This window comes from Athalia rosae, chromosome 5 (assembly GCF_917208135.1).
Source record: "Athalia rosae chromosome 5, iyAthRosa1.1, whole genome shotgun sequence".
Lineage (NCBI taxonomy): Eukaryota > Metazoa > Arthropoda > Insecta > Hymenoptera > Athaliidae > Athalia > Athalia rosae.
In genome coordinates this window covers 9435527-9454327 of record NC_064030.1, presented here as the reverse complement: position 1 = coordinate 9454327, position 18801 = coordinate 9435527, and the positions used below count along the sequence as shown (strand labels likewise).

The 18801-nt window shown below is 41.6% G+C and overlaps 3 protein-coding genes across 4 annotated transcripts; 1 reads left to right on the top strand and 2 right to left on the bottom strand.

Moving 5' to 3' along the window:
• Positions 1-8: 8 nt before the first annotated feature.
• Positions 9-4389, bottom strand: LOC110117424. The gene is made up of 3 exons (XM_048655936.1): positions 4103-4389; positions 3777-3982; positions 9-3418 (listed from the first exon to the last, which is right to left on the bottom strand). The coding sequence occupies exons 1-3, from the start codon at positions 4223-4225 to the stop codon at positions 3397-3399; spliced, it is 351 nt and encodes a 116-aa protein (XP_048511893.1). The 5' UTR covers positions 4226-4389; the 3' UTR covers positions 9-3396.
• Positions 3980-14366, top strand: LOC105692875 (elongation of very long chain fatty acids protein 4-like). Of its 2 annotated transcripts, none has more exons than XM_020856316.2 (7): positions 3980-4192; positions 11347-11428; positions 11552-11739; positions 11833-11913; positions 12099-12270; positions 12353-12630; positions 12761-14366. In XM_020856316.2, the coding sequence occupies exons 2-7, from the start codon at positions 11350-11352 to the stop codon at positions 12929-12931; spliced, it is 969 nt and encodes a 322-aa protein (XP_020711975.2). In that variant the 5' UTR covers positions 3980-4192; positions 11347-11349; the 3' UTR covers positions 12932-14366. The 2 variants fall into 2 exon arrangements, with proteins under 2 accessions (XP_020711975.2, XP_012267801.2); XM_012412378.2 differs by lacking the exon at positions 3980-4192 and adding an exon at positions 10407-10571.
• Positions 13540-17218, bottom strand: LOC105692866. Its single transcript, XM_012412369.3, has 3 exons — positions 15531-17218; positions 15309-15463; positions 13540-15237 (listed from the first exon to the last, which is right to left on the bottom strand). The coding sequence occupies exons 1-3, from the start codon at positions 17209-17211 to the stop codon at positions 14701-14703; spliced, it is 2373 nt and encodes a 790-aa protein (XP_012267792.2). The 5' UTR covers positions 17212-17218; the 3' UTR covers positions 13540-14700.
• Positions 17219-18801: the final 1583 nt, after the last annotated feature.

The window sequence follows — 18801 nt, the reverse complement described above, 5'->3', positions numbered from 1 at the left end:
TGTGTAGGTATAAAATATTTTATTTCCAAACTATCGGCAAAAAAAAAATTCGATCCGATGGCGATACTGAGGAAAATCCCTGTGGGAGGATTTCAAAGTCTTTGAAATCAATCGGTTTGAATAAAATAACGTTTATAACGATCTTCGCGAACACGAGGATCGCTTTTTTATCATCTCACGGTATTCGCCTAATCGATTCGCGAGACTTGTCGAATTCGCGAAGCCGCGGCGGGAGATAACGAGTCGGTTCGCGAGCCGGTATGTTATCCGCGTACCACGTTTCATGTTCCTCGTTATTGCAGGTCATCTACAAGGATATTAATCGGAAGAAAGCGATTGCCTATGATGGATACATGGTACGACGTATGTATCGAAAGAATCCCTCAAACTTCAACAAAATCAGAGCGCGTATTCGCGCGTATTCGTGACTAATTTCTATCCAGAAATTGCGTTACCTTCAAGAATTGGAATATCGTAATAGATCCATATTTCGCGTTATCGAGAATCGGATGCCCCGCGTGATTTTTATATTCGCAATAACTTATACTGCAAAACCATTCATCGGAAAAAAAACTCACAAAAATTAGTCTATTCCCGAAGTGAAGTAAACAAGTATGAAATGCAACAGATCATCTGATCGATGACCTGATTGTGCGTGCTGATGAAGAGTAATAAATTGTGAGTCCGATAGCCGAATAAACGGTACGATATGTCTAGATGAATAATTTATGAATAAATAACTACCGGACCATATCAGCTCACGTACTTTCACTGGAATAAAAAAAGAAAAGGATACGCATGCGGCTTTTCAAAAAAATCAAGGTTATCCAAGTGTACTCTCCCCCACATTCGAACATCGGACAGCAGGTTTCGTTGGAGAAAGTGCACCGCCAACGGTAAGATAAAAATATCTCCCGTCTTTTTTCATTTTTCTTTTTTTTTTTTCGTAATGCTGTACGGTATACACATGTATCAGCTTGACAACTTTTCGAATGAAATAATTCGTGAGCATACGAATTGACGAGTTTTGATCAAATTTGGTTGAAGGTGTAATTGTAACACGTGAGAAAAAAAAGTTCTTGAAAATATCGTAACAACTTTCGAGGTCCCGAATTTTAGCGGAGCCCATGAAACAATTTCAATATTTTCCATGTAACGTGATCATCCGGACAAAGCCGTGTAATTATTTTGTGCATGAATTTACACAATTAAAGACTGCAGCACGTGACATTTTATTCATATTTACAGTTAGCTATAGACATCAATGACGACGCCTAGAAACCCATCTGCTACACGTTGATATTTTCTACTCTATTCGAAAGGTTTCCTCTACATAAATATAAGGTATGCATGTGATTGTAAAAATAATTGTGTGTAATTGTAAAAATGTAATTATGTGTACAAGAAGAAAGTGAAGACAGAGTAATCGGCACGATATCAGATGAAATCGTTCACCTATGCATAATAGATAGTTTTGTGTACGTGTCCGTGTGTTATAGGTATCGAAGAAATTAGAAACTATATTACTTATGATATTAATTTATCGCTGGGTTTTACGCGTTGGTCATAAACCTGGTAACAATATCCGCTTTGCAATTATTGGAAAGTAGAGTGTACAGCGGACAGTTTTTATTGTTACAGGTTTACGAAAGGGGTAATGGGGATTCGGGATGAGCTGATGAAAATTCGTGAAGAAAAATAAATGAACGGGTATCTAAACGGTGCTAAACTTGGTTTTAAATAAATATTTCTACATCTTCATTACTTCAGCGGAAAAATTCACCGGTCGCCGAGTACCTTGATTAAACAATTACCTGATCAGGATACACGGTATAAAACATCATTCGCTCCACTACTCTCCAGGTGTTCTCCAATTGACATGTCGCAATCGCACGTTCACTCAAAAGTGCTATTACCGAAAAAATTTTGTAGAAAAATAGTCCAAATTTTTTGCGATTCGATTCCACCCCATCAGCTGGAACCGATAAGAAATGATTGAACGAATGAACATATCGCGAGCATATAGTCGTTGAATCTCCTTTTCATCTTTACGGCGCTAGATTCCAAGAAAATGGGATAAGACCGCGGTGCCGATTAAAGAGGGCATGTCGGCTCCCACGAAGATTAGATATGAAAAAATAAAGATGCTGCGAGACGTATGTGGACCATGGCAATAAGTCGTGTCTGTGCAGCAGAATCGGAATAACGAACGATGTACCGTAGTGTCACGTACATGTGATAATGGTAGATGAATAATCCAAGCAAACATATGTACGCGTCGTGGTCCATCAGGAATTTTACGACGGATGGAAAAGGTATTGGTACATGCTGTGGGACACCGGTACGTTGACGTCATTGTACTCTTTTCAAAGCTGTGCTAACCTCAATCCCTCCCGACCTCGATGAATTTTTGTGCCACCTCACGATCGACCGGCTAAAGAAATTTCACGTTACAACCACGCTCGAGGACTACGGAGGTCTTCCGTTCGTGAAAGACGCTTCCGTGGACAAAGAAAAAAAAACAGATATTTAAGAAAACCAAATGACAAAAATACAAATCTACAACATTCTTCAAATAAATTGCAGATGGAGATTTTCTCTTCGCCTGGAGATTTAGAGACGACGTTTTTTTTGCCGATTTATGATGTACCATTGCAGTTTATATGACACTATAAAATAAATATACGAATCGACGAGATATGCGGAGCATTTCCTTCGTGCAGATAATTTTTTTTCAATAATGTATCTTCGATATAAGGTTGTGCGGCCGTGAAAGTTTTTGACCTCGACCTACGTGGTATGAAACGTAGGAGACTTTAATGACGGATTTGTTCTTAGGCGTGTAACATTTTCCCCGGTAATATCTAGCGCCTATTGTTGCTTGCAGGGTTCAGGGGCAGCCATTTTTTTTTTATTTATTTTATTTTTTTCACCGCATAACGTGTATTCTTAAATTACTGCATAATATTACACTCGCTCCAGAGTTTGCGGTTTGAACTTTCTCCGTGATCATTTAAATAACTGACCGCGTTTTACCGAATATCATTTTTAAAAACACTTTTGACGGTTGACCGTAAAGTATAATCCGGTCGTTATACGACGTCGATTATTTAACAGCTGAAGTTTGCGTCGCTTATCTCCGGATATCCGACAGATTATTTTCGTCATCGTACACCCGATTCTCGAAAGTTGTACCGAGAATAATTAGGCTTGGTATAGGCACCTGGTCTATACGTACAGAGATGCATGTATGTACTATTTGTCTTCCTCCGCAGGTATTTGATAAGATACGTGCACACAATTACCAGCCTCGAGGCATACTATCTCTGCGACTCTCAACAGGTTAGCGTGCCTTTCGTTCGAATCCTCGACTGTAGCTGTCTACGTTTACAGAAATTATGGTCGAACATTCCTAGAACTGGAAGAAAAACATGGAGTGGAAATCATTGTAACAATTATACTTTGAAGTCATCATAATTTACCTTCGTGTAATTCAATTTAATGCTAGGTTTCTAATACATGTGACTAATAAAATTTGTCAACCATAAGTGTCAGCTGGAAGAGGACAAGTTGCTTTTTTCAACCTCAGGTAAAAATCTTAAAGACATAATCGAGCTCCACAGGTGAACACGAGGTTCTATAAAAATGAAGAAGAGTGATTTGAAAAATAAAAAACGCAATGATTCCCTCGCTCCGTAATTTTAGTTAAGGGAAAAAGATGGCGGAGGATCGATCGATCGCGCAACCCCTCCGATCGTAACGGGATTACACTTTACCATCGTCGGTGAATCTCGTTGGTACGCCGTTGGATCGACTCTGCAGGTCGTTCTTGAACGTTTTCGTCGCAGCGTGGCGGCGCTCCACTCCGGCAAGGGTGCAGAAAGCAGCTAAGGGCTGTATTGATTTCAGTTATGGCGACCGGCGCCGCAAACACACCCTCCCGTGCTTGATACCGTTGCAGAATCCGCCGGTCTGTGGCTTGCTGAAGTGAATAGAAAAAAAATTAAAAACGGAATAACAAAAAGATAAATGAGTAAATAACGGAGATAGAAATATGGAAGTGAAATAAAAAGTGCAAGGACAGGGACAAATTATTCATCGCCTCTACGGACTGCATCCCCTTCCGGTGCAATTCGTTCACTTTCGTTTTACTATTTCCTGATTCATGGGACACGGCTATTCCTATTGAAAGGTTAGTGAACTTTGAACCCGCCCATTGAGGCATCTTGACCGATGACCTCGAGTAAAAATAGTCAAACTGGTTCGATCAACTTCGTAACGGAATTATTTTCGAAACTGTAAACGACGAGGACGGCTTTGATCTTAGCTGTTCCTCCAAATAAGTAGCTTACTCAAGTCCGATGTATTATCGCATATTACCGAATGGGTACATACAAAATTTGGAATCACGTAGCTGTGTAATTTGAATAGTTTTACTCATAGGTGCTCGTACACCGTATAATCTCTCATCGCTGCACACCTTCCTCGAAATGGTCATGCACAAGTTATAAGAGGGATTGAACCGCACCATACCTCTTCGCTGCAAACGCGTGATATTCGATACACCCGCACCGCTGCACGCTATGAGAGGAAAAGCGAAATATTAATATGAAATAATATAGTTTCTCACGCATGCTTTCAATTGGCACAGTTTTTTTTTTTTTTTTTTGTTCTAATTTTATATTTAGATGAGAAATTATCTGAGTACAGTTACCTCACCGTTTTAATGTTCGGATCAATTATAAACAGCCTGACGTATGATCCTGGGGATTGAAGATAGAATATGTTTCTCGTTGTGTGGAATATGAAACTTCGATCACGCCGTGCGTACGATAAAACCGGAATTGTGACAGAAAAGAAAATCGATGAAAGTGGTATACTCGTGTGATTCGCTATCTATGTTATACATGTAGATCATACGGAGCTTTTATTCACTCGGATGTATCCGCCCACCTTATCGAAGGTACGGAGAGGTTCTTTTTTGTCTTTCAATTCCTCGATGAGGAATCGAGAAACTAGCCTTACCGCTGCTGTCGCACTTTCACCGCTATACCTGACGATGTTTTTTTTTTTCATTTTTTCTCTCCTCAACGGTCTTCCGTTGCAAAGAAAAAGTGCAAATAATTAAAATCGGATGCACAGCCAATACCGTGCAGCGTCGATTCTAATTACAAAGCGTCTCATCTATTTCACTAATTACCGGTCGCGGTGAGCTGCGGATGTTTCCGCGTTTCCTACTTACGTACACCACCGCGCGGCATATAGCACCTTAATTTTATGCGATTAGTTACGCGCAATGAAGACGTGCACACGTAACACGTGTTCACAAATTTCTGTACGTTGACCGCGATAATTAGACGAACCTTGAAGAACCTCGTCGAACACGTTTTCGCGACGATTCGATCGATCGTGTCGCAAAATTTCCATGCGGTATTTGTATCTTTTCGATATAAACCGCGGTTCGGCTTTTCTCTGAACCATTTTCGTCCTTTCATTGATTCGGAAAGATTTTATTCAGGGCATCGTGTAACTTTATCTCCATGTATTGCAACTGAACCGGTTTAATCCAATCGACTCGATCCGCACTGCATAGATTTTACGTCAGTAGAGAAACGGGATCCTGATTAATTAAAGAGTTTATCGCGAGAAATGCCGGCCACTCTTCTGTAGATCTATATTCTCACTCGCGTACATTTTAATCGCGTGAATATCGTCCGCGGTGTACGTTCGAATTCCAACCGCATGTAGATCAAGTTTTCAATAGCGTTAACTCGCCCGGGATATGCGTATAATGAAGATCGTCATAATGGTCATGAGTAGAATAGTTCCATACTTTGTGCTGGTGTTATACCTGGATCCGCGTTAACGAGATCGCAACACGTGTAGGCGTATCGGTTTGCACCGGTTTCTGAGATTCCAGAGATCTTGATTAGAAAACTGGTACATACATACCAAACGGTTATCACCTACGATCGGCGTTGGCCAGTGCCTTAGGAATATGGAAATGTGCTCTCAGACGTCCGTTACGATTATTCGTACTTGAATTATTTTTACGTTCACCTATCGGAATATAACTTTATCCTGTAGTTTCGAGATTTATTATATACGTTCGGCAGATTTGCACCTATGGGACGTTCAACGTATTTCCAGATATTCTCGAAAAACACCTGTTGCGCGTAAGCAGCAGAGCTAATAATTTCAACGTATCATCCCAAGTTTATCGCAAATGTAAATTCACGACACTTCGGGTCCAAGTCGTCGATTTCAAGTGGGCGTCGGTATTTCCTTACACTTACAATTAGTAAACTCACGTGAGACGTCTGACGCAGGTATACACGCACGTGTGTGCGTGTAGGTAAATATGTACAGGTGTGAAGAAACGTTCGAATCAAGTGTTTGATTTTCCATAAGAGCTGTTATACCATTACGTCTCACCGATCGTCTGCTGCGGGAATTTCTGTGGAACTGAAATAATGGCCCTTGTGAAAGTAACTTTGAGGCGAAAAAAAAAAAAAAAAACAAACATACGAAGAGGAGTACGTTCGTACCGCATAGCGAGCAGATCGAATGCGAATCCCCTGTCCAATTATTTTTTGTCCACTCTTTCTCTGGTCTCTATTTGATTTCTTCGACGTGGGAATTCGAAGACGAGAGTTTCTAGCGTACGCCGTGCGGTTTCTTCGGCATCTATCGTTCGGATATAGTCTAATGATCCCTGGAATCCACGGTCAAGTTTAACGCTGCAACAGGTTATTGGGGGAAAAAAAGATTCGAGAAGTTGATGCTCGATAATTGCTGCAGTTGGCAAGCTACTTTCGATTTGGCCTTATTCGACGACGATCTTGTCCCACACGTAACGGAGACGCGGAGATCTTTCTTTTAGACTTTGACGTCACACGCGACTCGGTGTTGCTGAGTATATGTATGTATACGATTCACGTTCAATATACGATGGAAAATGACGGATTATGCATAAGATGTTCATTCGAACTCGCGGACGATCACCGTTTCCGGAATAACAAAGATCTGTAGACGGTACGAAGCTCAGGCCAACCCTGTCTCATAACTACATATGATATACGCACCGCGTTTCAGAATCGCAAATATTTATTATCCATAAAAACTTCGACTTCGCGTTAGCTAATTATTGAGCTAACATACTTTGGAGCGTCGCTAGATTATCATACATCCGTCCATTCTTGGAGATGAAATCCATTGAAATTACGATTTTATTTCTGTAGATTGAAAAAAAAAATTCTACACACCGTGAGCGATTGGTGTGAAATTCCAAATTTTCTCGAACACTTTTCAAGCCTATAACAACTTCTTGGAGATTCTCTTTTATGGGCATAGCTTCTACCGCAGTATTCTGAAAGTGAAAATTTATTTCTTGCGCAAGTACTAAGTTTTATTCTCGCTTTTGCACGCGATCGAGTTCGTTGATACATATCACCGCGGTACCTACCGTATAGTCGGACGTGCTTTGATCATCGAAGCTGCAATTTCTCCGTTTAGTTCTGCATCTCATTAACATTTCTTGTTGAAACGACGAAGTAACGGACGAGACATTGTATTCTCCACAGAAATAGCTCTGTCATTCTTCCGATCGAATTTCGATGGTCGCGTTGAATGAAAAAACGTAGTTCGCAATTCGAAATGTCAAACGAATAGCACGGCAGTCGGATGATATTTACAGCTAGAAAATTCTCTTCTTTTTCGAATCACGTATAATATGTGTTAAGATGAATGATTTATCGTCGGTTGTCTAGTTAAAGTGCAATTGGCAGTTAATAGACGACACCGTTCCGTTCCATTTTATTCTATTCCATTCTATACCATCTAATTCTATTTTATGCAGCCTGCCGTCGACCTGTCGCGTGTTGTTATATTTGACGCAGGAATCTGTTATCTGTTAATGCATTACAAATTGTTCGAGAAAATCAGTCAGGAGAAATATAGGATATTTATTACAATGACAATAAGGACGTCCGCACCGCGGTCTCTTTGAATTATTTTGCAACGTGTTTTGACTCTGCAAATAAATATCCGGAGAATTCTTCGCGACGCAAGAGATGCGTCTATTTTCCAACCACCGGATCAGCCTCCTGCTCTTTTCGACCCATCGCAACTGACACGAATTTACAATTAGAGGAGCGAATCGAAAGCCGATCAGATCGATGAGCGATATCCTCCTCGTTGCTCCGAATCCTCTTCATTTATTTATTTTTTTAATTTCATTCGTTTACGTTTCATGTGTGGCAAATAGAGTTGGATCTTTGTCTGGCTGCTGTCGGGTCCCACTAGACATTTGTGAATAACGATCGTTGAGCGGCTTCATTTCCATTTACAGTTATGACTTATGACTCGTGTCAGGAGTTAAAAGAGAGAACGATTTACAAATTTCAAATGGGTGACACGGTTTTGATCCTGCTGGAAAAACGTGACGTCCTAAAAGTAGAAAAAAAATTTTGGAGCATCATTAACAGTTCGCTTTATGCGTTCTTCGATGACGATTATCATTATGTTTGGAGAAAATGAATGGAGTTGATGAGAATTGAAAATAATTATACGACGCGGTTTTAACTTCCGGTCATCGGAATAAAAAAAAACTCTTATTGAAAATGTAGCTTGTCTGTAAAGATAAGTTCTGCGAAAAAAACTATGATACACAATATGTCAAAGTGTTTGATATTCCAGCGGCGTATGCGAGCACTTTATTTAAATAAAAGTGGTATAAATTAGCCACGAACAAAATACGAATACACTTCCTTGAACAATTAAAAATTATAATAATTTATGAACGTCAATTTTGAACGTCACTTGTTTCGAACAGTGCTCGTACCTGGTCATCGTGTGCAGGCATACGCGTGTAATAAACACTCGTCAACCGAATTAATTATTATCGAAGGTATGATTTCGAAGAAATCTAGCGATATACGGATCGTCAACGCTTCCTAACGATTCGGTACCAGCTTCACCGTGGCCGTATCGGAGGCAGCCGAAAGAAATTTCACTTGCTTCACGCCCAGAAAAGAGTACAAGCCTTCGGGCGATCGGGTTCCTGTACTTGATTCTCTGCGTTTTACAGGTGTGCCTATGGCCATTAACTGATTGTTATTCCAAAGTTTCTCTCTACCCGACTGACGTTCAGTCGATTGAAAATTAATGCATTTGTAGGAAGTCGATTCTTATTAACGCAGTAGTTTTTGTACGTCGGGAAATCAGGCGGACAAACGTACCGAAAATCTTCTCCGACCTCTTGACTCTAAAATGAATTTAGTCACATCTGATTACCCGATTTGCGGTTCCACCAAGTGCGGTGGACGAAGTAAATTGCCTGAATTGCAGAGGTTAAAATAAAGACGCTTTCCCCGTATAGCTTGCGTATAAATCATCCTCGACTCTGCTCGTTGGTTCGACCTTTAGTCAAGCAGAAGTATTTCCTCTCCTGAATCCTACGGAGGAGGATTATTGAAGTTGGGAGGCTGTACTTTGTCCGTACCTTCACCTAGTAACCCAACTGCAAGTTCAACCGCTCACGATTATCTCTGCCACGTGATGCGAAACTCATGTCCTGCGCTTCGTGATTACCGAGGCTAGAACTAGGCAGCTAGTTGATACGGATCTGGTATTGTTTTTTTCCCGCTTCACACTCCGCTGAATTATCTTGAGCTTTTTGCACCAAGTTGAATCGAGTAGCTAAAGATTATTTTATACAAAAACTGCAATAGGTGAAGCTATATCGGTCATCGGTTGCCCGATGTGCGCATTCTCCTTGTCGGGTGTGAAGATAAAAATTTTATCTATTTTAGAAGCAGAGTTCGGCATTTTTCTCTCTTCGTTTTCAATCACTGTTTTGAGGCACTCTGGTGCGTCAAGACTTTGGTGGGAAAAAACCCAAAATTCAAGGTGGATACGGACCACATCTGATTTCATCGGCCACTGGAATATCCACGAATTAAGAAAAGCAAAAACCGCAGATTATTACGTATTCTTCGAATGATCCGAATATGCGTTTCAGAGCGTCATATGATGGTATATTGAAATGACGAGGACAGTTGGACTTGACCGTGACTTGATACGGAGAAGGTCTACATCGATCTTCGCCGCGAGTAAGGGTATCTCGGATCTTGTCCGTGACGGTAACCTAGTCCTTGGTGTGGGGAATGAACGTCGAAGGAGGCGATCTTTAGCGGGGTAAAGGCGCCGGTGGTAGGAGTAATTTCCTTCCCTTTCTTATCCCCCTTTTCAAAGGAGACTGTACAGAGATGTATTTACATGCATACGCGGATCCCATCTCTTCGGATTCCCTATCCCCACGGTATTTCTGTTCAGTTTTGACCCCGTTAAACCGCTTCTCTGTTTACCTCTCCCCGGGTAGGGCCAAAGTTATAAAGCTGACCGAGGAGCTGGTGAGATTCGCTGCCACTTTGGCGTTCGACGTTCGCGTTGTGGTTGTTACCCGTAGGGAATATTTGCAATGGGATTCTGACGTCTCATTATACTGTATTTAGAGTATTCGATATCCTCATTAATTTATCTTGGTGAATTGCTGGTGCGCGTGGATCGCGGTAAGAGCCAATTTTCATAATTAACTTTATTTTTCGAATATATCTGAATTATCAATTATCCGTTGATAAGCGTGCAGAGAGTCGTTGCCTTCGTTCATTTTCGTATTATAATCGGCTTCATTTTCTATTCAAGATTTTTTTTTCATCGCGGTAATCAATGACCGGTTAGTCAAAAAAGGGGACCGAATTTTGATAATTCGCGGAAGCGCCGATACGACCGTCAATTGAACGCTTAATTTCATACCAACGAATAACGATCGAATGCTTTAAAATTCATTAGATGAAAGAGCGCTTATGACCATTCATATACCAACAGTGACTTCAGCGATCAAATAATTAATCAATTAATTAATTATCTAGCTAACTGCAGTGTACGAGTCAGCTATAGATGTGAACTGCGGGCTAACTAATTACATTTGCCGATGATTAATTCAACAGTGCAATTCATTCCTTTGATTAATTATGATGGTCGACACACTGAATGAAATTGCTTTACAGATATCGAACATGCTGTTACGTTATTTAGGATCAGTCGATTTTTCTTCTTTTTTTCGCATCATCCGAACTTTCTCTCCGCTGCAATCTCGATCGCAGGGATCAGTTACTTGCATGCAAATAATAGTGGTATACAAAAGTAAAAGTGTATTTCTTGCGATTGCGGCTCCAGGCTTGATTACACAGCGGATGGGCATCGAATATATTCTTAATTATTTTTAAAAAGATGAAAAAATTTGCCGTTCATTTCAAATATAGTTATTACTCTAATTTTTTTCAGGCAATGGCAGGCCTGCTCAACACAACAATGATCCTCTTACACGATGCGTACGATTACTACCTCTGGACTCTTTCGCTGGCAGGTAATCGCAACAATAACAATAATAATAATCAATCGAGTAACTAAAAATGTATTTTTCAACATAGATAACCCATTGATCAAACGGCCCGAATAAATAAATTACTTCTCCTTACCACATTTGCAGACGAAAGAACGCGAGGGTGGCTGCTGGTCGATTCTCCCGCACCGACTCTCATGTACACCTTGATGTACCTCGCCATAGTTTGGGCAGGACCAAGGATAATGAAAGGAAGAAGAGCTTTTAAACTTACGTGGGCCCTTGTGCCTTACAACCTAGCGATGGCCCTTTTAAACGCTTACATCGCCGTAGAGGTACTTGAACTTTATTTTACGAAGCTTCGCATCGCACGAAATTTGGTCTGAAGTTGATTTTCGATTTTTTTTTTTTCTGTCACTTATTTTCAGTTATTCGTCGCCTCGACCAGGTTACAATACAGCTACGTGTGCCAACCTATAAGACACATTACGAGGCCGGACGAACTTCAGGTAAGAATTTTGGACGGATTTCCGTCTCAAGATTTGTAGAATTTTTCCAAGGCTTTCTGAATTTTCAGCTTCGTAGGAATACTTGGAATAATTTCGTTCACAGACTTCATCTAATGAACACTGTTTTCTGATGTCCTTTTCAAGGTCGACCTATTTTATTTAAAATTTTCAATATATATGGCTAGATTGCGAATGCGGTCTGGTGGTACTACTTTAGCAAACTTCTCGAATTCTGCGACACCTTTTTCTTCATCCTTCGAAAAAAGGACAACCAATTAAGCTTCCTTCACGTTTATCACCACTCGACAATGTTCTCGCTTTGGTGGATCGGGATAAAATGGGTGCCAAGTGGATCCAGTAAGCATATACAAATCAGCTCGAATTCTCTAGTCACATTATTGTGAGAAAAATCTCTGACCTTTTTTCTTTCATTTTCCAGCATTCCTTCCAGCTATGGTGAATAGTTTCATCCACGTTCTGATGTATTCCTACTACGGCCTAGCCGCACTGGGTCCATCGATCGCAAAATATCTTTGGTGGAAAAAGTACCTGACAATTCTTCAGCTGATTCAATTTACCGCAGCTCTAGTCCTCGGGATAAACGGGATTCGTTCGGGGTGCGATTTCCCTCTATGGATGCAGTACGCCCTCGTGCTTTACATGATGTCATTCATAGTTCTATTTGGAAATTTCTACGCCAAGGCCTACATAGCAAAGGTATTGAATATTATTAGAAGAACGGTCAAAAACGAGATTAATTCATTCCTTCTGAATTTTGAACATGGATAACGACCACAACAATGACGATGGCAATGATGATCGTGACAAATCCGTTATTCTTCTTCAGGGTAAACGAGTGTACGCGGCCAAGATGGCGGCGAACGCGAAATTGGCTGCCGCCAGTAAAGGAGCGGAAAGTGCAACGACTGATAGCATCGCAATAAATGGAAAATTGCAGAGGAATGGCTACTGCAACGGTTTGCACGCGAACGGTACAGCGAATAAGAAATTGCAGTGATTGCAGCAGTCGAGCACTGCAACAGAGACAGAATTATTTCAATCTAGTGATCTATACGTACTTATGCAGCTATAGTGAAATACGACGCGCTCGAACGAAACCCCTTGAACTGAGGGGAATTTTTATTTATTCTTTGTTTGAAAAGAAAAAAAAAAAAACGAAGGAGACACGCGTCTGATAAATATAATTATACTAATAATAATAATTATGATGATGATAACTAAAACGATGAACATTTTGGGATCGTAGTAGAATAAACTACGTATAATGCAATGTAATATTATAAACGATCATACACGACGAAAAATTAGAGAGCTGAGCATCGATTTCTAATTCGTATGAGTTTAAATCTCGACTAGGATGGCTGAGGATTGAGCGTATACGATTGGAAGAGAGAGAGAGAGAGAGAGAGAGCGAGAGGTAGAAAAAAGAATTAATGAATAATGAATAATGAACGAAAAATTAACACCTAGTTAGCATTTGTACAGAAACTATAAACTTAAATGAACTGTTTTTATAAACCTACTAAGTCTGCCGCAGCTTATACAGATGTTATAATGTAATATGAGGCTGTGAAAGATAGCCACATAAGCAAACACCATGACTAGTTAAATGTCTTTGATCCTTTAGGATTGTCGCGACGCTCCATCATGAATAACAAGAAAATCGAAAATATTTCGAATAATCATTTGGTCAATTCTAATTTTTAGATATTAATAACGAACATGTCGTATTCGAGATTAGAAATTTCGTTTTATATTCAATTTGCCATAAGTATGCTGCATGACTTTGGAAAAAGATGAAAATGAAAAACATGATTCCATGATTTGTAAATATATTAATACACATAATAATGACGATTAAATAAGATTCCGTAAACTGTGAACCTCTTCGTAATACTGTGCGCCAATTATTATACAATTAATAGAAACATAATTATATGAAAAAACCGCTTCAAGCTCAAAACGGTAAACTCAATGAATGATTTCGTAGAATATTGATTTCCTTCAGTTTACTCTTTTTTTCATTCGAATTTTGAAATGCAATATTTCGGCGAGTCAATAGTCAGCGTGCTTTGATATGATTATCGTAATTCGATATTGTAATCAATGCTGCGGACGATTAGCAATAGGCTATAGTAATTAACTATAGTATATCATAGACTCGTTTTGTCATTTCTTTTTTATGAATGTTCATTTTATGAATACATTTTTTCAACATCTGCAGTACCGGAATGCAAGGTATCGATTGATTGAGTTATTTATTTATCAATTCGTTGTTCGATTCATTTGCCCGATAATACTGTAGTGTAGGCAATAAAATGTTATTATTATTGTGTTGATCGTTATGAAGATTATTGTAACAATATTATTACCAGTCTTGTTATAAAAACGGCATTGCCGAAAAATGCTTTTATGAAACGCATTTTCAGACATCTGCAAGGGTTTTTTCATTGAACCGCACACTATCTGTTTTCTTGGTCTCGTTATTTATCTTGTTCTGTTTACTTTTTTTTGTGTAGGGCGAGCGTCCACCGAATGTGTTGCCATTGTACAAATCGAAAACATTGCGACAATAATCGCTAGGCTAGCAGGAATTTATAATACATCGCACATATCGCAAATAGCACATTGAAATATTCATGAGTTTTTTTTTTTTCTATCCAACGAAGAAGTGTACACAACCGAGTGTAAATTGTGACGTCGAATTGTCAGTTTTCTAGGCGAACGGGCCAGCAGAGGTGCTCTTTGTAAAAGGGTTACTCGCTGTCAGTCTCGAGTTCTTAAAACTAGTACAGCTAACCAGAGAGAATGGGCGTTACCGACGTATCTTTGAACGTGACAAGCCAACGCAAATTCAACGGGTCCAGAGGTCTTGTGTATTTTAGTCGAAAGTATCTGTTCTGCGAGTTCTCCGTTACTCGAATGTCGGAGATTCAGAATAAAACCGTGTGTATAATACGCTCTGCATAATTGTTTGATTTCTTTTTTGTCCGGTTGACCTTTACCAAAATCTTTCAGTTTCGATAAGAATCCTCGAAGTATTGCGATCGCGTGTCTGTTCCATACCGTCGTCGCTGATTCCGAACTACGCCATTCGCTCAACTTACTTTTCAAATATTGCTCCGTATCATCGGCCAAGTCTACGGGTGGTTCGTCGTTCAGCGCGTTATTTAATTCGAGAATCTGAGCAGGTCGAGAATCGTTCGCTTCGTTACCTCGTCCGATCGGTCTCCAATCCTTCGAAGACTTTACCTCGTACTTCAAAATCCCCGGGGATACATTCTGTTGCGTGTTTTCCCAAATCTGTAAGAAAGAGAGAATTGGTGGTTTCGTGTGCATTTTATCGTTCGAGTACGAATAAGAGGAGTTCGCACATTTTGGTGGCTTATCAGACGGAAAACTTTGACGATCGAACAGCGATTATCTCCCGGACTGTAATGCTCCCCGTTTTCCGGATTCCAAATCACCGTTCCCATATTCTCGTCTATCGTCAGAACGTAAGCGGCACGTTTTCTCGTTTGCGACGAACCTGGACGGTGAAAAGATTGTTCAATTTCATAACGATTCAACGGGAATTCGGTCTCTCGTTCACTCACCTAGGATCACGGCGGACTGCATGTCCAAGCCTCGGAGCAGAGAGGCGAGGAGAGCCGCTCGTCCGTAATGATCAACTTTGTTGAGAGACAATGCTTGTTTCGGGGTCAAAGGGCCGTAACGGAGGGGCAACGAGGGCAGGAGCATCGTAAGCCTGCTGGCATCGAGGGGATTATCAATTCTCTCTAGTTTATAGGGCACCATGGCGCACCTCTGTATAGCTCTGGAAAGTGCATCGACCGATCCGTTGTTGCGAGGTCTCGGATTTCCAGGCTGCTCCATTTTCATAAGAATATAAAATCTGGTGTAGGAGAGTCCCGGACTCGGTTGAACGTAACCGAGACTGAGCACCGGGCTACTGAGGGGTGACAGACCAACCCAGCGTTCCAATTCCTGATAATCCCGATGGTTTTCCATGGGGATAGAGGCCTCGCCCAGCCACTGCAGTCCCCACACGGGGTGCTGGTCAAAAAGACGAAGTTTTACACTCTGGTCCTCGCTCTGCTCCGGCACTTCGAAATGGAACGTCTGGTGCCATATCGGAACAGGCCCGTCGGCTGGTGTGGTAACTTGAACCGTGTCGCCCCATTCGATTTCCAGAAGAGGTTGTACCAGCGCTGATTCTTCCCTCACGGGTATCTCGACCCCTCGCAATACCGTTATAACCAGAAGCTCCTTTTTACCTCTGCGTAATTTGTGGGAATACGTGGAGGACGAAGGTCTCAACGGATGTCTAGCCTGGAACCATTGCTTGATGGATATATTGCCGTGACTGAAAGCAGCGTGTTCGATGACGACGTTTTCCACTTCTTGGTATTCAATTTTTTTGGTAGCAGTCCTTGGCGCGGGCTGGAGCGGGTTATCTTTGTCGATAAAACGTAGTGCCGGATGATCGAGCGAAAAGTAGTTTACGTTTTTGGGGGTATTTTTCTTTTTGGTGCGACATAGAAAGGCACTGTTTCGAGGGTCATTCGGATCACTCGTGGGCGCGTAGAAGCTGGGTGGATTCATCATTGATGATTCGGTTTGTCTGCTAACCATTAGTGAAAACGTGCACGTCACCGTACCCGAATGAACGACTCCGTCGACGGTGCTAATGGAAAAGTCAATTTCAATTCTACTATTTTTAACCGTGTGCCTTGGCAGCGGAAGAGGCAAAACACTCGAGCTACCATCGTGTGCCTGAACTTGTATCGAGAGATTTGCTGAATCAGGTGGATCGCTGAAAAGTAACTTGTACAGCTGTTTATTGAAAGGTTTCGAAATTTTGCAGATTATCTTTTTCTTGTACAGTAAAGCAACGTAATCAACTTTGATCGTCGAATTCAAACTTCCGGATGCCGCCGTTTGATTCGGATGGATCTTCACCTCTCGAATGGCTATTTCGAGATTTCTACTGTACTTCTCTTGTCGTGACTTATTGATGTCCGACTGGTTCAATTGATAAGGTTTCACTACGGTTTTTGTCAACGGTTCGGCCGAATCGGCGTACAAACCGTCTTCGATCAACGATTTAACGTCGCAAGATTTTCGCGGATTTGTCGAAGGGATTGTCGAAACGACCGAGTCCGACTTGTCGGCTGTATCAACCTCCGGGTAAGCGTAACAGAGGTCGAAACCGGTCCGCTTGTCACCAACCGGAGTAACGAGAGATCCTCTCACGAAATCGAAGGCTTCGGACATCGCGAATCGATGTACGTCTCACCAACAATTCACTGTTAGACTCTTTATTTTTTCGCAGATACTCATTAACGTACGAGAATATTTGGCGCGGTGGCTAACGCGCCACGTGATTTTATGTTTTTGCTCCACGTTTCCATGACGACGTATCTGGTATCGTAGCGGTAGTCGCCATCGACCGATGCAGACGGTAAAATTTCAGGTGAATGACTACGCTACAGTTTCAAACTCACCTGCTGCAGTTGGTACCTGACGCACCTGTCGTATCGATATTAATTTTCAATGCTCTGCGAGGTAGGCAACTAATAGTTCACATCGTGCAGGCATGAAGCATTTGTTTTCTGTACTAGGAGCGGGAATAAAATACGTTGACACTTTGGCAGGTTCATATTTTTAACTCAGCTCTCAACTTTGACGTTGAACGTCATACGGAGTTTATTATTCCATCATTTTGAGCCAGTCCGTGGACTGACTATCGATCATGTCTCTCTACTCGCTGGATTCTTTGGAAGCAGAGCCGAAAAGCTCCGTGTCAAAGAGCGGAGATCCTGACCAGCTGAAGAGGGACGGTCGGTTATTGACATTCGATTCATAGCAATTTAGTTTCGAGATCCGATCAGGGTTACACCTGTCAAATCGTCGATAGCGGTGATATGAATCTTTTCACAGAGAAGTTTCCAGGCTTCGATCCGATGAACCTGGAGAGAATAGTTTATTGCGATTTGATCAATTCCAGGCTCGGAAGTTCGGAAAGTCGTTGAAAAGTCCATAGAGTCGGTGACTTCGCCGAGGAATTCGTTAATTGCAAACGAAAGATTCCGCGTGGCTCGAGGAAGCTGCAATGAATCTCGACTGCCCATCTTAACGAACCTTTCTTCACGGCGTTCGACTTTTCCCTCAGGATCTTCCATCGCTCCGCGTAAGAAGGTATCTACCGGGAGCCTCGGTTCGTCTTTTAAGAACGACAAGAAACTTGGAAATGTTCTGCCGCCGGTGGTGAAGCCGAAAACGAAACAAAAAACTTACCTGGAACGGTACCGCGACAGATTGGGTGAGAGTAGTTGTGCCCAATGTCCAAGATCGTAATGATTCGGGAAATTAAAAACGCGTAGGAATGCCCCGCAGCAATTTTAACGGCTTCCTCGTATCAGGGATTCCGCCGGCGAAGTTGGATATCCGTTCTCCCGAGGGTTCGACTTTGTCAATATTCGGTGACACTTCGCAACGCGATTCCATAACCGAATCGGAGAGCAGACCACCACCGTCCGGGACCCCGCGGGACGATCAAAGCGAGCTCAGCTTTTATCGCCGCCTGATCGAAGGTCGGCCTAGAACTACCAGGTCATACGAAGCCGATAATTATCGGACGAATGCCGGGAACAGTGCAAACCAGTTCACGAGTGTTTCTGACCAGGGTTTGAATCTCGTTAAACAACGGGTTTCATACCGCCCCTATAATATTCGGGACTATCGGTGCCTCACAGTTCCGCAAGCCGATCGTTCGCTCGGCCCCGACAACGGTGTTGAAATGCGGGAGAAGGTTCGTAACTGCGATCTTTAATCATCTCTTTTTCCCTCTCCGGGGTGGCTACT